The 21,850-nt window shown below is 40.2% G+C and overlaps 1 protein-coding gene across 1 annotated transcript in view; it reads left to right on the forward strand.

The window, feature by feature from the left end:
- Window positions 1-21,850, forward strand: part of GRM8 (glutamate metabotropic receptor 8) — a 1,200,287-nt gene that overhangs the window by 651,696 nt on the left and 526,741 nt on the right. The window contains exons 4-6 of the mRNA XM_075599874.1: window positions 4,520-4,655; window positions 5,121-5,275; window positions 5,522-5,659. Coding sequence (XP_075455989.1) covers window positions 4,520-4,655; window positions 5,121-5,275; window positions 5,522-5,659 — 429 coding nt within the window. The remainder of the gene's footprint in view (window positions 1-4,519; window positions 4,656-5,120; window positions 5,276-5,521; window positions 5,660-21,850) is intronic.

Genomic DNA, 21,850 nt, shown 5'->3' on the forward strand with positions numbered 1-21,850 from the left:
TCTTCCCTTTCAAAACACCTTGCCCGCTTTAGTAAGAGGCAAATAATTAAATATTTTTAGACTCTGAAATGCCACAGTATGCCATAAAAGAAGGTCAAGGGCATTGTTAACCTTACTGAAGTGTTTTTTCCCCTTTGTACTATGACATTCATCTTGATTCATCTTGTTGTTTGTGGTAACCAAACAGTCCTCACAATGTTCTAACAATGACCCATTAACCCTAGCTGGGAAGTGCTACTCGAAATTAGAAAAAAATATAATTTAACAAAATAATCAAACAGGTTAAAGTGACATGCAGGATTTTTCGAACACAAATATTGTCACTGAAAAGAAAACCAACTTCAGATTCTTTGTTTGGCCTGGTTAATCGAACAGATGTCCATGTGTGTCATGGAAGAGAGGTGCTTCTAAGTCAGAAAGATAATGGTTTTCAGCAAGATATGAGAAAGTGAAGAAGGTCGAAATATAATTCACACTGCAAAGAAACCAGTAAAAATATATTTGAAGCATATACTGTACACCAGTATAAAAGATTGTGTTCCTTTTACAATGTCATATGTGATTAATATAATCAAGTTTACTTTTGCATGTCAAGCATTTCAATAACTTTGAAAAACATAATACAGTAAGTACACTGACATCAAAATATACTTACCGTGCATCATGGTATGCACTGTGAGACTAATGCATTTATACACATTGCCACCATCTATGTGTCTGTTACAGTATACCTTATGTAATCCCTGTATTCATTTTTCCTGTAAAATAATGTTCTTGAGATGGCAATAAGAAAGAATACAAAAGTATGGGTGTAATGTTCACTAAATAACCATGATATATATATTTATTTTTTTGATGCAAGGTAAATGCATTTCGTGCTAAGTTGCAAACAGCTGAAACAATTCTGTTTTGAAATTAATATTTCATGTGCTTATAACTTTGTAAAAACAAGTCATATTTATAGTTTCTTCAGGTGTGTTTGTTTGTTTGTTTTCAAGCTATTAATAATTATGTGCAATATTTTTCTGAGAACATCAGTAAGAATTTATTTCATAGATAATGTCTCTGCAAAATGTTATTAAATGGGTTAGAGATACAGAGCCCCATATTCAGCACATAGCCTAATTCAATATTGTGACAAAGAGGGTAACACACAATTACTGTACTGTACAAAGTCATTAACATTTGTCACAGTGAAATTAACCTAATACTGTATACAGCTAAAAACTGTGAGGTGGTATGTAGCCAGGTCCCCTTTGGCTCCCCGGTTCACCATTGAGAAGGCAGAGAGGCAGGAAGGCCCTCTAGAAGTCGCGCAGGTGCAGTTAAGCATAGCGGCGGCCATTACAGCTTCGCACAGGCGCAGTAAAGATAGCGCATGCGGTCCCAATGCTAAAGAGGTCCTGAGTGGACTACAATTCCCAGCAGCCTCTGGGGACTGCCCTTTCACCCACATCACATGCAGCCAGCCAGCAAATAGAGTTTGCAGCTTCTCCTGTTAGAGAAGGATACAATGTTGCAGAGACCACGCTAGTCAATTGGAGCTGGGAGCAGGAAGGGGGAGGAAGTGTGTAAGGAGCAAGTGGCTTCTTACACTAGGCCAGGTTACCCCCAGGCCCCAGATAGGTCCCACTCCCCACTAGGTTAGTGGGTAAGTAATAGGGAAGGCCCCTTAGGTAGGGACCCTGCCCTTAGGTGAGTGTAAGTTTAGTCAGTGGAGGAAAGAGGGCTACAGGTATATAACAGCATCTTTGGTGCATAGTAGGTTAAAAGAGAAGGGATAGGGCTGGCAGTATGATAGAAACATCCCACTACATAAAGGTACAAAGGGTTTCAACAAGGTACAAGAGGGAAGGATATTTCAGAGAAAGAGTAGTGGGATAACAAGTGGATCAGATGGGGTCTGAGGTATTACAATAGAGGGTGTAACACACTTTCACCCCATCCCACCTATTGAAGATGTAGTAGTTATGGTGTGATGGGTGCATTACCTGTGGCTCACAGAAGGCCTGAACCTCCGCCGCTGGGAGACTCAGGTGTACCTGATTCATTGTATAACAGCGCCTCCACCTGTAGAGGATTCCAATGGAATGGAATGATCCTCTTACAGGAACAATACTAGTAATGCACACACACAAGTATAAGCTAGCAACCTTTACTGAACACAATAGTAATGGTACCCTGTACCAATCAGTAACATATATATTCCCCACCTGATACCAACAGTTAGTGTCCCAGAGTACATTGGGTGCCAGGCACCAACTCCCAGATGTCCCTTTCCCAATGTCAAAGCCCATCCAATGTGTTGGAGATAGCACTATCCCGTGCAGTGGTAGTGCACTTGGTTAGGTACCTGCCCGGGGCTCCAGCACCCGGGTATTGCAGAGTGACAAAAAGGATCCGTCTGATCCAGCGTTGTCATTCATGATGGCGTCCGCCTCTGCGTGGGGTGAATTCCGACATGGATAATATCACTTTACCGTGTAGCTGGTCTGATCCCAGTCTGCAGGCCGCAGTCACCACGTGATACCTCAGCGGTGCTCTACTTGACTATGTGCAGCTACTGGGGAAAGGTCCCTGATTATGGGCTTTCCTTATGGCAGCCACAAACTACAGTGAGTCAGAGCCTAACTGGGACCTAAGGGGGAATGTCTGGCCTAGTCCAGGGGAGCACTGCTCCCTGGACACTACCTGCTCCTTAAAGGTCCCTCTTCCGACTGGCATGGTCTCCAAGCTCGTGCAATGTAACAATCTTAGGAAGCAGGAGAATCCTGCCGCGCGATTGGCTGCTGAGTGCCATGTGATGTTGCTGCCCCATTGGTTGCTGGGATTTGTAGTTCCTTGCTGTGCTTTCTCTGACCACCGCCGCTCCTAAAATGCCACTGCGAATGCGCCAATTCCCGCGCATGCGCAATCATACACAAAATGGTGGCGCCCTGCAGAGGTAGCCGTCGGGGCACTCCGGCGACGCAATCACCCACCGCAACAGCCCGTAGCCCTCCCCGCAACAGGCGCAGAGGTAAGGGAACTATAGGACCCCAAACGAGCCCAGAAGGGGACCGGGGCTACAAGTGGAAAATGGTAAGAATGTGGCTGAAGGAGCATCTCAGTGAGTAAAGGCAATGACTGTGAAAATAATGACACTGACTTTGAAGCAGGGGACCCTTGTTCAATTAACTGTGTCAGCTCCTGAGACAATGTGTAAGTCCCTTTATCTCCCCATGCCACAGGCACCAAAATTAGATTGTAAGCTTTACAGGGCAGGGATTCATTTTGCCTGAAAAATTCTATGTCCAGCGCTGCTGGGGCTATAATAGAAAACAAATATTATTAATAGGTAGGCCAAGAGGTTCTTGTATGTCATCAAATCTGTGACGTTACTCACTGAGTGTGTGTGTATATACTGTATATAAAAAATAATAATATATATATATATATATATATATATATATATATATGTATATATACGTGCAACATAAAAATGTCAAACTTAATTAAAGGGCTCATTAACTCCTAATTGTAAAATGGATGGTTTATATAGTGTGACGTTGCTGAGTGATGTCGCCATGTGTGTTATGTTAATTCTGTTTTGAAAAAAATGTCTACATTGTGCATTTTCTACTGCATGTTAATTTGCACAGAATGTGAGTTATCAATAAATATGGGTTTGCACTTGCAAACAAAACCTATAGAATATGGAAAATTCACCTTTTTTCCTGGTACTATTGAAATCTTGCATGTACTAGAATAGGCCCCTATTTTTTAATCCACTCTTTCACATCATATTCATAGTATAGTTCGTTTTTGAGCTTGATAAATAGACCACTAAAACCTATTATCCGAATTAATTACATATATTGTTTGTTTTTTGTGATTGTCATTTTTTTAAAACTGGCATTCTATGCTCTCAGATATGTTTGTGTAATGAAGTAGATCAATATCTTCCCTAGGCTTTAAAATTAATATTGCATATTACCTCGTGTGAGTGCATTGAGTGAAGAGATTGTGTTACATTAGGTTAGTGGTTCCCAACTCCAGGCCTCAATAACCCACAGCATGTCTGGTTTTAAGATTAACCTTGCTTCAGGACAGGTGGTTCAATCAACATGACTGAGACACTGATTGAGCCACCGGTGGTCAAGTAGGGATATCCTTAAACCCTGACCTGTTGCTGGTGCTGGAGAACTGGAGTATGGAACCACTGCAATCAGTGATGCAAGTAAAAGTGACATTTTGTATAATGCCTAACTCCAATTTAGTAAACGTAGTTCTTCATATTAAATACTGTAGAAAGTTATCAAATTAAATTGGGTCAAAGTAACTTCAAGATCCTACTACACAATTAAGTACAATTGTAATATTCACTCCTCGTGTTCAAATAAATGACTCACTTATTTTTTAACAGGATGGGCTTTGTCATCAACCTATTTTATAATCCCAGTTTATTTGACAGCATTGCATAAATCCCTAATCCTAAAAGTATGACTTTTCTGAAAACAAGTGTATTATGTTTTTGCAGGTGGTGTTTGCATTGCTCAATCATTGAAAATTCCTCGGGAACCTAGACCAGGAGAATTCGATAAAATTATTAAACGGCTACTGGAAACACCCCATGCTCGTGCAATAATAATTTTTGCAAATGAAGATGACATCAGGTGATGATTTCTTCTTATTGTGGGTCACATGTTTGATATTTTTGCAATAGCAAGAGAATTATAGAATGTTTCTTTTCATCTTAGTAGAGTTTACATTACTGTGCAGTGGAAATTCTTGTGATACTTAAGGTGTAGGAAATTTCAATTTCATTTAGACAAAATGCATTTCTACTGTTCCACAGAGACCATGAAGCTGTCTTGTTGTAAATATACAAGATCCTATGGATTAAGACATGGCATTGAAAGATAAATGAAATGAGAATGATAGACAACATATTGTTTATTAGGGTAAGAATGAGGCAAATTAACATGAACTGCAGACAGGCAGAGGAGTTAGTGTCTTTCTGGAAACAAGGGTCAAGTTGTCAAGATGATTGACTAATTGCCTCTTTCCTGGCTGTTTAGTCTACCTGGAAAATAGTTTACGACTGGAATCAATAATGTTTCTTGTTTTTTGTAATGCAGACGAATTCTAGAGGCTGCCAAAAGAAACAATCAAACTGGACATTTTCTTTGGATTGGTTCAGATAGCTGGGGCTCCAAAATTTCACCTGTATACCAGCAGGAAGAAATAGCAGAAGGGGCTGTTACAATACTACCAAAGAGAGCATCAATAGATGGTAATGAATGTTTTAATAACTACATTATATCATGCAGATATTTGACTAAAGTGCATATTTACTGTACTTTGACAACAATAACGTCATTTCTTAAATAGAATGTTGCTACAGTATTTGATTTGGGCGGTTTTTGCTCTTACAATGGAATGTAATAGTAAGGTAAACGAAAGTATGATGTTTTGTACATGTACCATTTATTTCTTAATTTTAATCCTCATTAATGTTCATTTTTTGTTTTTAAAATAGGATTTGATCGATATTTTAGAAGCCGGACCTTAGCCAATAACCGAAGAAATGTGTGGTTTGCAGAATTTTGGGAAGAAAATTTTGGATGCAAGTTGGGATCACATGGCAAAAGGAACAGCCATTTTAAAAAGTGCACAGGTGCAGTAATCTGTTTAATTATTATATTTCTGACAAAAATGAATATATTTACGATTTTATAAAATGGCTATCTTTCATGCATTTCCTACACAATTTTGGCCTACTCCTTTTCAGGTCAGTAATACTAGTTCAGGAATGCCCCTTTGGGGGAGTATTTACCAAGCTCCGATTATGGGTATCAGAGCTCAATTGAAGTTACCTGCTGTTGACTTAATTGGTAGCTAACACCAATAAAGCTCCGATACCTGTTATCAGCGATTCATAAATTCCTCCTTTGAAGAACTTACTGGATTCTCACTTTGCAAAATACAGTATATTGGAGTTGCACACAACTTTGTAACACCTTATCAACCTTTTTCTTTGTAAAATATGCTCGCAATTTAAAATATTGTCTCAAAAGCCAAAACGTTAGCACAACATCAAATACCAAATATTATGGAAAATATGGTGTTTTAGTTGGGAACTAATCAAACCTAAAAGAGAGATGAAAGCTGTTCCGAAACATGCACTAATTAGGGCTGAATAGCACTGCTAGAGAACTGTACTTCACAATAAAATATTTTATCAGAAAAAAGGTTGGTATGGACCATTTGTATAAAACAAGTATGTATTTGGTATCAAGTAAGTACAGCATATTTTAGCTGCATAGTGCATGGCAACTCAACCCTTTCATCATTGATGCACATTATAGAAATTAATACACTAAGACACAAACATACATATACCATAGTTATGGTAAAATCGCATATTTTTCTTGCTATTGTTACTTTACATGACTGATCATTTTGATGCTCCATGTAGACTTTTTTGCCTGGAAGATTTGTGTTCCCTTTGTTATATCTTCTTCCTTTGGGGTCAGTATTCTTGAAGGTTGTGATGTGGCTTTGTCACTGTTCTGGAGATTAGAGCCAGGATTTCTAGACATACAATACCACAGAGACCATGGACTCCATGGTGATTGATGACAATTACAATCATGCACATCCTCAAAAGACCTCACTAAGGATTGAAGGGTTCCAAGACATTACTGTTTAAGGACTAAAATCTTTTGGATGGCACATCTACTTAATAAATCTCCTCTTTCTATGTCATAGCTTAGCTTGAACTTTATTTAACAATGTGTTTCAACACTTAGCAGCAAATATTCCCAATAATGATAAGACAGCAGTAAACATTTGTTTTGAGACAGTGCTTTGGTATGCCCTAAATAATGGACATTTCTAATTGTAACCATTAGTAGTATAGGGGAGAATCAATGAATGTGTGTTGGTACTGTATCTCAAAAATACTAATGTAATAGACAATGCTTTTTATGAAAAATAATATTGTAAGCCAATTTTTTCTTTATATAATGACAGGGTGTGGTCTGTTGCTGGGTTCACAGCTGGTACTGTAAAGGAATTTTATTAAATGGAAATAAACAGCCTATCAATCAATCAATCAATCAATCAATATCATGTTTTGCCATATCTACATTTGTTCTGAAGATATTTATCCCAGGTTTGACAATATTTAAGTAATAATCCCCTCAGAACAGGACTTTAACCCAGCCAGGGCATTATTGGCCAGTAATGCCCTGTTCTGAGGGGATTATTACTATTATAGGCTAAATGTAGGCTTATTTTTAAAATAATTTTAAAAGATACATTTTTGTAGTCATATTGATTTTTATCAGCATGATTGTCTACAGTATTATGCTTTTACTGCAAGTTTATTAAAAGTAATTTGTGTACACACACTCACACACACACACACACACACACACACACACACACACACACACACACACACACACACACACTGCAGCCCCCTTCTCTATACCCACAAAACACACTGCAGCCCTCCTCCTCTACACCCACAAAACACACTGCAGCCCTCCTCCACCCTCTACACTCACAAAACACACACAACACACAGCAGCCCCCCCTCTACACCCACAAAACACACTGCAGACACACACACTAACAAAACAGACTGCTGCCCCCTCTACATCCGTAAAACACACACCAGCAGCCCCCATCTACACTCACTACAGACCCCATGTAAACCCACACACTGCAAACACACACACACACACACACACACACACACACACACACACACACACACACACACACACACACACACAACACTCTGCACCCCATCTCCATCCACAAAACACACACTACAGCCACTCCTCTGCACCTACAAAACACACACTGCAGAGACACACAAATCAACAAAACAGACTCTGCCACCTCTACATCCACAAGACACACACCAGCAGCCCCCCTCCCCCTCTTCACCCACTGCAGCCCCCTGTAAAACCACACTGCAGACACACACTAACAAAACACTCTGCATCACTCCTCCACCCACAAAACACACACTGAAGCCACACACACTGCAGCCCCCCTCTACAAAAACAAAACACACACAGCAGAAACACACCAACAAGACTCTGCTGCCCCCTCTTCACCCACAAAACACACACCAACAGAAGACACACACTAATAAAACACTCTGCTGCCCCCTTTACACCCACAAAACACACTCAGCAGACACACAACCCTTTCCCTTTACTCTCCTGTGCGGAGCTCTCTGCAGATAGGGTGGGGGAGGAGTCAATACCTTCTGTCCAATCACCTCCCCTGTCTAAGTGCAAATTTCTCTCTTTGTGAATGAAACCTGAAAGCTGATTGGCTGAAAAACTTGGCAAGCTGCCAAAAATTACGGGCCATTACTGATTGGATAATGCCTGGAATTTTAACCAATCAGAGAGCAGGGCTGAATTTACCAGCTTTAGCCTATAATATAATATAACTATAACGACGAATACAGCATTAAATAAAGAAATGAGGTAGAAAAGGCATTTATTTCATACCAGTTAGTTTCCAGAAGTATATGGAGTATCTTACTGTTTCCTAAATAAAGTACCGCAACTTAAAAAAAGGTGCAGCAACTTAGTAGTTCCCCTGAGTTTCTCCACAAAAGACGTCCGGGGGATTTGTGGCATCTCTTTGTCTATAGTTTATTTTAGGGGAATATTATCGAAAGTACAGATCCTCTACAATTTTATTTACATTTTAGTTTTGTTTGCACCATTGTTGCTCAGTGTGATATTCATTGATTAATCCAGTAAATCATGGCAATTATGCTTTTTGCCAAAGTTTTGGTTTACAAAAATCTCCACGGAGTCTCCTAGTAAACTTATTTTTAAGTTGCCTCACCCCTTATCTCTTGTAAAATATTATAAGGGCAAATGTAAATTGTGACGTTAGGAGTTCTATCTCTTTTCCTTCATTTTGAACTGGGGAAATTTGATAATTGTGGAAATGTCAAAGTTTATTGAAGATGAAGACACTCGTTGCTTGCTATGTTGCCCCTGAAACTGCTGTCACTTTTGTAAAGATATTTGGCAAATCTAGCTTTGCTAGGCCAACACCAACAATTGTTGTTGGTTATTTACAAATTCAAAAAAGTCAATTAATATTTTAAAATGAACCATTTGCAACTGGTCTTTGAAGCTAACAGCTGGATAACATGCTAAATTTAAGGCAACAATGCCACCTAAGCACCCTCCCTTTTTATAGCATGAGAACGGAAGTTCCTTCACAGTTGAACCCCACTATTCTATACTCTGGGGAACCCTGGATGCCAAGATACTTACAGGTGAAGCTACCAGTATTTCAGTACTTCCTGTTTTTTAAATGACATATAAATTGTCGTCTACTAGAAGGCAACAAACGATGATGTTGCACTTGCAGCTTTCTATTGTGTAGGACACACGAGATGTGGAGGCCATTTTGTTTCCCCATGTGGGAGATTTAAAACCAGTAACTTCCCCAGAAAGTGTCTCAAGAACTGTGGGGTGAACAGAGCTAAATATAGCATGGTTCAGCTCTGGGAAACCTCCCAATTCCCATCCTGTGTAAAAAAAAGGAGGTAAAACAATTAGGCAGGATTGCTGCTTTACCTGCTTTATGTGACAGTTAATATTTTCCAACAAACACCTCCTCCAATCTTTATAATTTTCTGTTAAAATCCTGCTATGGTCAAAATTTCACACAGCTGTTGCAACCCTGTCCAACAATATCGCCTGACTCCATGTCTGTCTTTGCTCATGTGCATGAAGCAATATGTCTTGTTTTTTGTGAGAAATTAAAATGTTAACTACTGTACAATAGGTAAAATAAAGAGTGGCAGTCTTTTTCATTGATATTGCATGAATGTATCTATGTCCGTTTCATAACATTATAACAAATGATATAAAACAGATGTAGCTGGCCAGCAGACCTTGCACCTGCTGACTAGCGTGTTAGCTCCCCTTCTTTTTCAAATGAGGCTAATGCCAATTCAATGTGGTCTGCTCCCGCTAGCGCATTGTGTGTCCCCTGCTGCAAAGCGCCACTGAGAGCAATATCGACTGTTTCATCTGTATAAGACAACATTTGCAAAGGTAAGAAGCTTAATGGTCATTAGTCTATATAGAAAAACATATCAACCAAAGATCTGACACTAAAGTACCTACAACATCACTTAAAAGAATACATATCTTCACACACAATAATAAATAAAAGATAATACATTGGTGCCTATACTAGTAGCTTCGATAAGTGACTTATCGAGAATTTGTGGCACTTCTCTACTGAGTTTGCAAGTGTAGCTATTCAGAAAGCTTCAATAACATGCCAAACTCACTCGAGAAGTGCTTTTCCCTAATCAGTAGCGCCCCCGCACAGACAAACCGTGCGGGAGCTCAAAAAATGCTCAAACTTGCATTTATTGCAATCGAGTGTATTCTGGTGGCTCCGAGATGAACATCGCGGCTGCAACTCACAAGTTCTGATATTGCCACCGCAAGGGTTGCGAGCTGGGATCCGCGATGTAACTCTGATGAAAAAAAATATTTTTACTGCATCGGATTGAAGCCGAGAGTCTCCGGAGCTGACCCGCATAAATATCTGCTACGGAGACCATAGCTTCCATCCTAAGTAATAAAAATAAATTTACAGGCAGCTACATTACCTTAGTGGCTAACCGCTAAGGTACTGAGAGGGTTACCCCTCCTGCCACCCACCCGGTAGGCATAAGCACCCACCACGGGCAACTCCAACCTTCATCCACCCCCTATACCCCCAATAAACATTCAAATACAATACAAACACCAATACTAGCCAATACACCCATTGTTTGCCAGTGTGGTTACCTATATCCACTGTGGGAGAAAATATAACCCCAACGAAAATGAATGGGCATACTTTAACCCACTCCCTCTACCCCTAACCACCCCCCTCCAAACACATACTGTACAGTACAGTAATGGGTAAAATCCCTATTATCCAGATATGGATAGTAGCACATTTGCCTATTAAAAATAAAACATTATCCAGAAAGCATAAAGTAAATTTAAAGTTGGACTTACCCCTGCCAGGATGGAGGCCACCCTCGTCCTCATCACTATCCTCCTCGTCTTCCGTGGCCAGAAACATTAAAAAAAACTACCTACTGGCCACTAACCCCTTAATTAACTTAGCTGTTAGTGACCGCTATAGTAATTGAGGGTTTAATACCCCCCTCCCCCGATACCAACCCGGGAGGCCTAATCTCCCTCCCCAGGGCAACTACCCCCATCACCACACATACAAATTGGTATTGCCATTAGTAAGCCATTGATTGTGACTGTGGTAAACCACCCACAATTTGGGCATGGATTGCCACAATGGTAATTAATGGGCAACTTAAAAAAACATAAATAAAATACATTACAATTAAATAAAAACAAGTATTTGCCAAAAAATGCATTGCTTGTCATTGTGCTTATCTATATCCTGAAGGGGGAATAGATAAACACATTAGCCGTTAATGGCATCCTAATAAAAAACACAATTTAATCAAAAACAATCAATGTGTTTCTTTCCTTTGCCAGACTTTACAATCTTCATCCTACTGAAACACCAATTCTTTACCCACAACGCAATGCTCCTCATCAGCCTGATGTGCAGAAATCCATGATCCTCTCTTAATTGCAGAGGAGGCCCGGCACAGTAGTCTTCTTTCTTTTCTTCTTTTCATCTTTCTTCTATTCTTTGTAATCCAAAGGGTCCCGGAGATGTTGATCCGATGACTTCTGGGGCTCAAATGAGATATGACAGGCTGTATATAAGGCCTGTGATGTCACATTTGATTGACATATAGTACACCCCCAATCTGACTGGTTGGTGTACCATGTGACAGCTTCTTTTTTGTTTTTAAGGATGTGACGTCATATTATAGTGAGGGAAGCCAGCCAGTCAAGATGACGTCACTTAAGAAAAAAAAATAAAAGAAATTGAAGAAAATACATTTTTTTTATATGAGGCCTGTCACGTCTCATTTGAGCCCAAGAAGCCATTGGATCAACATCTACGGGACCCTTTGGATTACAAAGAATAGAAGAAAGAAGAAAAAGAATTAAAGAAGACTACTTACCCAGGCCTCCTCTGCAATCTAGAGAGGATCATGGACTTTTGCACATCAGACTGATGAGCATTGTGACGTGGGTCAAGAGTTGGTGCCGCAGTAGGACAAGTATGGTAAATTCTGGCAAAGGTAAGAAACACGTTGATTGTATTTTATTTAATTGTGTTTTTTTTAGGATGTTCATTAACTGCTAATCTGCGTATATATGCCCCTTTCAGGGTATAGATATGCACAGTGAAAAGCAATGCATTTTTTGGCAAATGCTTGTTTTTTTTAAATGTAATGTATTTTATTTTTTGTAATGTTTTTTTTTAGATTGCCCAATTATTGTCATTGTGGCAATCCATGCCCATATTGTGGACATGGCTTACCACAGTAACAATCAATAGGTTTATTGGCGAGAGTAATGTATTGTACTGTTATGCCAATGTTATTTTATTGTTCATTTCTTTTGTTTTGCAAACACATGGGCCAACCTGCTATTAGCCATTTTTGGATTCTAGTGCCTTTGCCCATTGGTATGTGTGGAGATGAGGGTAGGGTGGCGGTAGTTGCCCCAGGGAGGGTGATTAGGCCTCTCGGGTGGGTACGAAGGGAGTGGGGATTGTACCCCTTAATTAATATAGTGGTTACTAACTGCTAAGGTAATTAAGGGGTTAGTGGACAGTAGTTAGATTTTTATTTTTAATGTTGCTGCCCACTGAAGATGAGGAGTCCGAAGATGAAGACGAGTGTGGCCTTCATCTTGTCAGGGATATGTCCAACTTTAATTTACTTTATGCTGGCTGGGTAATGTTTTCTTTTTAAGGGGCAAATGCGCTATTACACAAATTTGGAGAATAGGTATGTTGCCCATTACTGTACTGTATGTGTTGGGGAGGAAAGTTGTTGGGGGTAGAGGGTGTGAGTAGTAGATTGCCCATTTATTGGTATTGGGGTTATTTTTGCTCCCAGTGATGATATAGGGACCACACTGGCAATCAATGGGTGTATTGGCTAATATTGGTGTTTGTATTGTATTTTAATGTTTATTTGGGGTGGAAAGGGGGTGATGGATGTAGTTGCCCCGTGGTGGGTGTGTATGCCTACTGGGTGAGATGTGGGAGGGGTTAACCCCTTCATTACCTTAGAAGTAGTAACCGCTAAGGTAATTCAGGGGTTAACTCCTCCCTCAAACTTCCTGGTAAGCCTAACAACCCCCCCTGATGCAACTACCCCCTTTACCCACCCTCTACCCGTAACAAACCAGGTACTCTAGTTTAACTAATTCATTACCTTAATGGCTAGCTGTTAAGAGAATGAAGCTATTTTTAATAACACAGTATTGAAGCAGGGGGTATGCGGATTTGAACTGCATTCATTTTAGCCTCGGGGACCACCTGCTTCCCAAGTTACAGGCCCCGGTATGGGTGCCAGTATTTCCCTGCATTGTTTAAATGTGAAAGAACAGGGGTCAGGAGCGCACTCACATCCAGGTATATAAAAATTAGACAAACACACATGTAGTGCAATATAGTTTGGATACGTGAAATTCAAAGAGTAGATCATAGACTGCTCACTCACATATTCTGTGAGCAGTAAGGGCTGTGAAGTTGCAATGAGTAATCGCCTCGTGATCTCATGGTGACATCCATCAGAGTAGATGGTCAGATGTACATGTATGGAGAAATATAGGGAGGAGGATCCCATACAGTTAGGTCCGGAAATAATTGGACACTGACACCATTTTCATCATTTTGGCTCAGTATGCCACCACAATGGATTTGAAATTAAACAACCGAGATGCAATAGAAGTGCAGACTTTCAGCTTTAATTCAAGGGGTTGAACAAAAATATTGTATGAAACGTTTAGGAATTGCAACCATTTTCATACACAGTCCAAATGTAATTGGACAAATTAACACAATCATAAATAAAATGTTCATTTTTAATACTTTCTCTAGAATCCTTTGCAGGCAATGACTGCTTGATGATGCACTGTTGATGGAGATCCAAGGGAGCGTCGCCGGGTGCCCAAAAAAAGAAGAAATGTGAATAGTGTAATACAGTTATGTGATAATAAATAAAGAGTGTGCTTCCAAATTCCTACTCACAAGCAAAGTAGAAAAAGGAGCATTTGTGCCAATCTGGAACTAAATTTCATCCCAGTCTGGAGGTGTGTATATAGGTCAGCGATCTCAAGGAAAAGAGAAAACAGCCATGGTGCAGATCAAAAATAACAAGATTTATCAATAAAAGCTCACAAATGGAGGCTTACGGCAGTATGAGAAGTAAAAGCATAAAACAGCTGGGTCCTTGGTTCATCACAGCTCTCACCGCCCGGTACACGCTATTGCAGCTCTCTCGTGCATCACTTCCGGATCGTGACGTCACAGTTTGCCGGAACGGAGGACACCGCCAGGGATCCCACTGCTTCTCTCCTCCTCCAAGATGGCTAACGGGCCAAACTCTACGCATTTCGACGTAAGGACATCTTCATCAGGAGTGGCTTTTGGTACTGATAGCTAAGTATATATACCCAATACTTAGACAGGGTTCTGGATGAGGTTGGAGGAAGGATGCAGAAGCTGCCTATAGCAGTAAAAATAGATACTTCTATATAATAATAACTCTACTTCTGCTGGGGCAGAGAGGGATGTGTGCATCAAGAAGATTGGGCACCCGGCGACGCTCCCCTGGATCTCCATCGACAGTGCATCTTCTAGACTTCTGAAACAGTCTTTTCTACAGGGTCGAGTGATAAGTGGTTTTGCCTTTATTTCACTTATTTATGTGTTATATTCACTGTTTATTATACATATTAATTGTTTAATATTTGATATATATATAATTTGTCACATCACTTTTTTGGGTGTAGTAGAGCTCCATCTAGCGTTCTTTATAATGACTGGTTGATGTCTGGAACGCATGGACATCACCAAACGCTGGGTATCCTCCTTTGTGATACTTTGCCAACCCTTTACTGCAGCTGTCTTCAGTTGTTGTTTGTTCGTGGGTCTTTCTGCCTTAAGTTTTGTTTTCAGCAAGTGAAATGCATGCTCGATCGGGTTGAGATCAGATGATTGACTCGGCCATTGCAGAATATTCCACTTCTTTGCCTTAAAAACTTCTGGGTTGCTTTCGCAGTATGTTTTGGGTCATTGTCCATCTGTAAAGTGAAGCGCCGTCCAATCAACTTCACTGAATTTGGCTGAATTTGAACAAACAATATATCCCTATACACTTCAGAATTCATCTGGCTGCTTCTGTCTTTTGTCACATCATCAATAAACACTAGTGACCCAGTGCCATTGGAAACCATGCATGCCCATGCCATCACACTGCCCTCACCGTGTTTTACAGATGATGTGGTATGCTTCAGCTCATAAGCCGTTCCAAGCCTTCAACATAATTTTTCTTCCCATCATTCTGATACAGGTTGATCTTAGTTTCATCTGTCCAAAGAATGCTGTTCCAGAACTGGGCTGGCTTTTTTAGATATTGTTTGGCAAAGTCTAATCTAGCCTTTCCATTCTTGAGGCTTATGAATGGTTTGCACCTTGTGGTGAACCCTCTGTATTGCTCTCGTGAAGTCTTCTCTTTATGGTATACTTGGATAATGATAGGTTTGGAAGAAGCTTGTGGGGAGCGCAGATTTTCACCAGCAGCAACCCAGAGTGTGCCCCCCATGCCCCAGAACCCGTGTGGACCCATTTCAAGATCGATCACGAAACCGGAAGTGACGCGGCAGGCCGGACCGGAGGTGACATGACGCGATCCCGGGAGAGGGGTAGATGGTGTATACTGCTGCTGCGCTTTGATTTTTATGTGTCTATGCACATGGTGCTAATGTAAGTGCAAATTACCACTGCTTTAATTGAATATATTATGAGTGAACATGCAATGTTGCACTAGAGTTGTCTCTGTTTCCATCGAGGGCTTGATCCACTGAAACCAGGGAGAGTATCTAAGCAAGACCCCCCTGCAAACTACAGAGTCTTCAGATTGTCTTCCAATGCTGTATTTTAACTGGGAGAATGTGAGTTCTTAATCTCGATCCCCATACATATTGCCACAGGTGTTTGGACATATTACACTATTATATATTCTCTTCCTTTCATATGGTGAAAATCTGCGCTCCCCACAAGCTTCTTCCAAACAGTCAAGAGAGGAGAAACCGGATCTTCTCCTAAGAGGGTTGAGCAGCGAATTTTACTATCATTATTTTTGAGCACTGTTGATATCAATCACTTTATATTTATATTTATCACTATATTTATATACTTATTTATCACACCTTTCTTGGAAGCGCCTCACAATTTTTGTTTTACACTTGGATAATGATATGCCTACCTCCTTGAGAGTATTATTCACTTGGCTGGATGTTCTGACAGGGTTTTTCTTTACCATGGAAAGAATCCTATTATCATCCACCACTGTTGTCTTCCGTGGATGTCCAGGCTTTTTGTGTTGCAGAGCAAACCAGTGCTTTCTTTATTGCTCAGAATGTACCAAACTGTTGATTTGGCCACTCCTAATGTTCCTGCTATCTCTGGATTTTCTTTTTTTTTGCAGCCTAAGGATGCCCTGTTTCACTTGCATTGACAGCTCCTTTGACCGCATGTTGTGGGTTCTCAGCAACAGCTTACAAATGCGAATGCCACACCTGGAATCAACTCCAGACCTTTTACCTGCTTAATTGATGATGAAATAATGAAGGAATAGCCCACACCTGTCCATGAAACATCTTTTGAATCAATTGTTCAATTATTTTTGGTCCCTTGAGAAAGAGGGGGCTACATATTAAAGAGATTTAATTCCTAAACCCTTCCTCCAATTTGGATGTGAATACCCTCAAATTAAAGCTAATAGACTGCACTTTAAGCCCATATTCATTATTTAACTGTAACTTGAATTTATTTTGGTACACAGCCAATATAGCAAAACTTGTATCAGTGTCCAATTATTTCTGGACCTAACTGTACATAAAAGATAGAGGACACCAAATAGTGCAGAATGCTTTATTACTAAAGAGTCAATTGAAAAAAGAAATTCACTCACAAACACAATGTGGTATCAAGCAGTGGGTCTACCCTGGGTCAGACAATGGAGAATATCACTTCACTGGTAGTCCACCCATGGTGGCCATACACAATGGACATTGGTATAATCCAGGGAAAAATGAACTCAACCTGGGCAAAATGTTCTCTAAATTTCACCTTAAGCTTGGTAGACCTAATGTGATTCGCGTGGCTCACCCTATGCTTTTCGCTCTGCTAGAGCTTCCTCAGGAGTTTTAAATGTCCCAGTCAAGTGACGCGGGATATTGAAACAATGCAGGGAGATACCGGCACAACATACTCTTGATTGTATCTCGGGAAACATGGGGTCCCTGAGGCATAAATTAATGTGGTTCAGCTCCGGAGATCCCCTGCTTCAATACTGTGTTATTGAAATAAAATAAAAACAGTGCAATCACCTGTAAGAGCTGCTCTTTCTGTGATGCTCTATCTGTGCAGCTCTTACAGACTGCAGGCAGATCACAGGGGCAGAACTTAGAAAAAGACAGAGATAAAGGCACTGCTATACCGAGCGGTTTGGCATTTTCCTACCTCACGGTTTCTTACGCTTTCTGAATAATTTGAGATACAAATGTCAGACGGTGAGGTAGGATCATGGCAAACCATTCGATTTGGCAGTGACTTTATTGAAGCTACTAAAATAAGCCCCATAGAGTAATAATAAATGTTTATATTAATAAAGTTGGAGAGGCATAAACAGTTAAAAGTCATCACGTGTCATTATTGATGGCTTATACTGTAGGCAACGTCGGCAACATACTGCAACATCGATTGCAGCACAGCAATTATGGCTGTTCATTAAAATAAAAATTCCCTGCTGTTCTGCCTCATATTGTGATGGTTACTCCAGCTGGTTATGGATGCAGTGCCACTTTGGATGACTGTATTGCGAGTTTGTGACATTTTTGTATTTTTTATTGTAGTAGTATAGTGTAAGATGACCAATATCCCTTAATATTCATAAATAGAAATGTACATGCCTGGAAATCAATTCAATTGAAAGCTTCATTCCAATCCCTTATACAACTTTATCTTGACGTAAACTGAAGGAAATCTGACCCCTACAAAATTCCCTATCCTTCCAAAGCTGGATTGCAAATGCTTTCCTAATTTGGAAAGCAACTATTTGAATAAATACAATTAAAGCTGAGTACATAACAGTGATAAAAAAAAAAATTCCAAAGATTTGTTAAGTAAGCTATTCATTTGGTATGGTTCATGTAGCAAGTAAGATGAGCAGCTAGATTTGTTAACTAGTGCAAGCATTAATGTGCACGCAATTACAATTCACTTGACAATACATCTACACGTAGGATGTAATTTTGTGCAGTTGCATTAATCTGTAATTATTATACAGAGTTAAAATGTTAGACACAAAAACAGCTCTAATTCCAGAAAATAATGCTAAAAATGACATTACTATCATTTAATTTTTTTTTTTTTTAATCACTAACAATCAAAGCGTAAGCAATGATATTTTAGTGACATTACGGTTCTGGTTGATGATGTGTTCCTTCATGGTAGCTATTATTTTCAAGTATTACAATTTCACATTTCAGTTTGCCAATATTCTATTGGAAGTTAAAACATAATAAAATAGCAAACAAAAACGGTTGTGAATATCTTTGCATTTTTGGGGGTAAAATGAATGATTAAAATATTGCACAAGAATGCCTAAATACAATTTAAATGTCACATATACAACCAATGTTGTTAACGTAATAAAGGGAAATGGGTACCCCTGAACAAAACATGCTAAGATATTTGTTATTCCATTTACATTCTGGGTAGAAAGTATATTGCATTTTAATTATCGTTCAATGGTTAACTTTGAACTGTTTCAGTAATTCGGTATATTAAGGATGATAAGGAGAGAAGGTGTGGCCTTGTAAAAGTGGGTGGATTTGGTTAATATCTTACAGTGATCTTTTTTTAACATAATAACCAGACCCAGTGCATGGTATAAAGCATATAACATATATCAAACCAATTGAAAATATTACCAGCACAACTTGATATACTTGAGCACATTTTGGGCAAACCTACATGTGCCCTAGGCATGCTAACAGGTATGTTTCCATGTGCTGGAAGTTATACACAGTATAAATGTGCACGCTACTAAATAAGATTCTCACTCTCTCACTCTGCTTCTCCTTTATTGGAGTAGCATTGTAACCACGGGTACATCTATTGATGCAAACCCAGAGTCCTTGCTCTTCTGCACGCTTCCCACATTGCTCACCTGCTAACGGGGCCGCTTACCTTCCATAAAAATATAATTGCCAAATGGGTTTCCCCACAGACTGAACATTCATGTGCAAATTTTTACACGTTATCATCTGCACTGGGTCTATGCTACCATACTAACAGTAGTAACCCTCTATTGTTTTGCAAAACCAATACCACCACCAGACAATACTTTCAAACATCTTACATGCTCCTGTAATGGTGTTCCCCCAATCGCATATCGGGGCCATTACTGAGTGTTGGTGGTGCATACCTGCTGGTAACCAGAGGGCTGAGTCGTCCGTGGTAACCTTGGGACACAGGAACAGGCTTTTAGGGTCCATACCACACATAATACTTAGCAGTGCAGCGCCTCCATCTGCTGTAGGCTCCAGGGATATGGAGGTGATATCCCAAGGTAGAACTGTAACTCTCCCCAATGAGATCACACACCAAGCAGGAGGTATATTGCAAAACAGGAACGGGTTTATTACTACTCTTATCTCAGTAATACAGGTACTCAGCAGTCACCTGCCGGATCACAGCCTTTTCTCTCAGATATCACCGGAGATAGTGCCTGGACAGTCAATACAGGCCTAGGGCACCCACAGCCATCCTAGCTCTTCCCCACCTCCCTAGCAGAGGCAGAAGTATAGTCACGCTACTCCTCCCCGGAGGGAAGAGCACATGGGAAGGCCCCAATCTCAGGCTCCCAGTCATGACCGGCCTTCCTCATGGGGAAGTACAACCACCACTTTAGGGCGGTCCTGCCCTTAAGTACAGCCAGAGGGCGGGCATCCCGTTGGCCCAGCCACAACAGGATATGCCACCCTCTGCTGTCACTCAAACGCAGCACCAAAGGATGAAGGGGGAAAACCCCATGATAACTACTGGCAAACCTACAGTATGAACACCAGGGTTTACTGCCAGCCCATTGGGTAGATTTAGTAGCCAGGGGGTACCCCGCTACACTCCCCAAATAGTATCAACGTATTTAAACAATGCTGAGCAAAGCTCTGGTTTAATCTTGCCAATTACTAAAAGGTTTTAAAAAAGCTTCTTCACTGCATCCTCCACTTTACTTTCATCTTTCTTGTCAGATCGTGATGTGTTACCCCTCCATATCTTTTCTTTAATTCGTAATGCTAAATGTATATCCAAAAGGCTGGCTATACACATGTATGATTTGGGAAACCACTGTCCACTACCCTACTGACCTTCTACAATTTTGCAATAAATGACACTGCCAAGCTTGTTAAACCTGGAACCTCTACAGTCATACTGAATGTGACCCTTTATTATCCCTTGACCAACATTGAGCACTTAGCTGATGCCCCATTCCTTGCCATCAACTGTGCCCCCAAAACATCCTGATTTAGCTCTATCTCTGTGTTAGCCACGGATTGTTAACTGGCTATCGTTGGCATGCTATAAACTATATTAAAAATTAAGAGACATTAACTTGAGCTAATTTTAACTAACTCTAAGTTACTGCACTTCATAGAAATATAGTGATGCATGCTTGGTGTGGGATAATTTAGTATGTGCTAAAGTTAGACAATGGCAAATTATAGCTACTGTTGTTTGGAAAGACCTGGAGAATCAATAGTGTAATGAGAAAAGAAATTTCACAATGGCAGGTATTGAATGCCTCTTACCAGTTAAGGGCTTCCTTTTTAAACCTTGAGCGATTTACAATGTAATACTATACACAGTTAAATGTAGTCCTGTTGTCTTGAATTGGCTAATGTCTGCCACTGCTTTCTTTATATTGTCAGCATTTTTGTTCATGGAGACTAATCTCCCGTTAGTCTTGCATAATATTTGCTTTTAGGTTTACGCCATATTTAATGCCAGTGCCACATGAAAACTTTACAAACAAACACATTGTTATTGGTGATATTACAATATAAATGTACAGACCTGTAATGGACACTAGCCGTGCAGCTTTCACAAAGAATTGAAGCTATAAGGAGCGCCAGCTCCCTTCTGCTACTGATCAGCTACTCTAAGCTCCAGCTGGGCTTCTCCCTTCCTAGAGATGTGAGAAGTTTTCACAACTCATGATAGGGACGGAGGGAAATATTCTCACACTCTATTTTATTCCACTCAATAACCCATTTCATGGGCGGGATGAACATAACTAAACAAAATTGAAATACTTGTGAATCGTGGCTGAGCTGTGAATTGTGGTGGCAATGTGTGAGTTCTGAAACATTTTTAGCCTTTAATTCTCCAGGAATCAAATCTGGTGGAAAAAACTGTTAAGTTTGTAGAAGCACTTTGGTTTCTCATATTTCTACTCCCTCCCATTCCAGCCCTGCACTGCAGCAAATGTAGCCAGCTTCAATTTTGCTGAAGCCACAACTTAAAAGGTAAAAAGATGCGGCTTCAGTGAAAGTGACAGCCACAGCTTATCCCGGCATCACTGCAGGTGGTCCATTACTTCCAAATGGGACACCTG

The sequence above is a fragment of the Ascaphus truei genome, chromosome 5, assembly GCF_040206685.1.
Source record: "Ascaphus truei isolate aAscTru1 chromosome 5, aAscTru1.hap1, whole genome shotgun sequence".
Classification (NCBI taxonomy): Eukaryota; Metazoa; Chordata; class Amphibia; order Anura; family Ascaphidae; genus Ascaphus; species Ascaphus truei.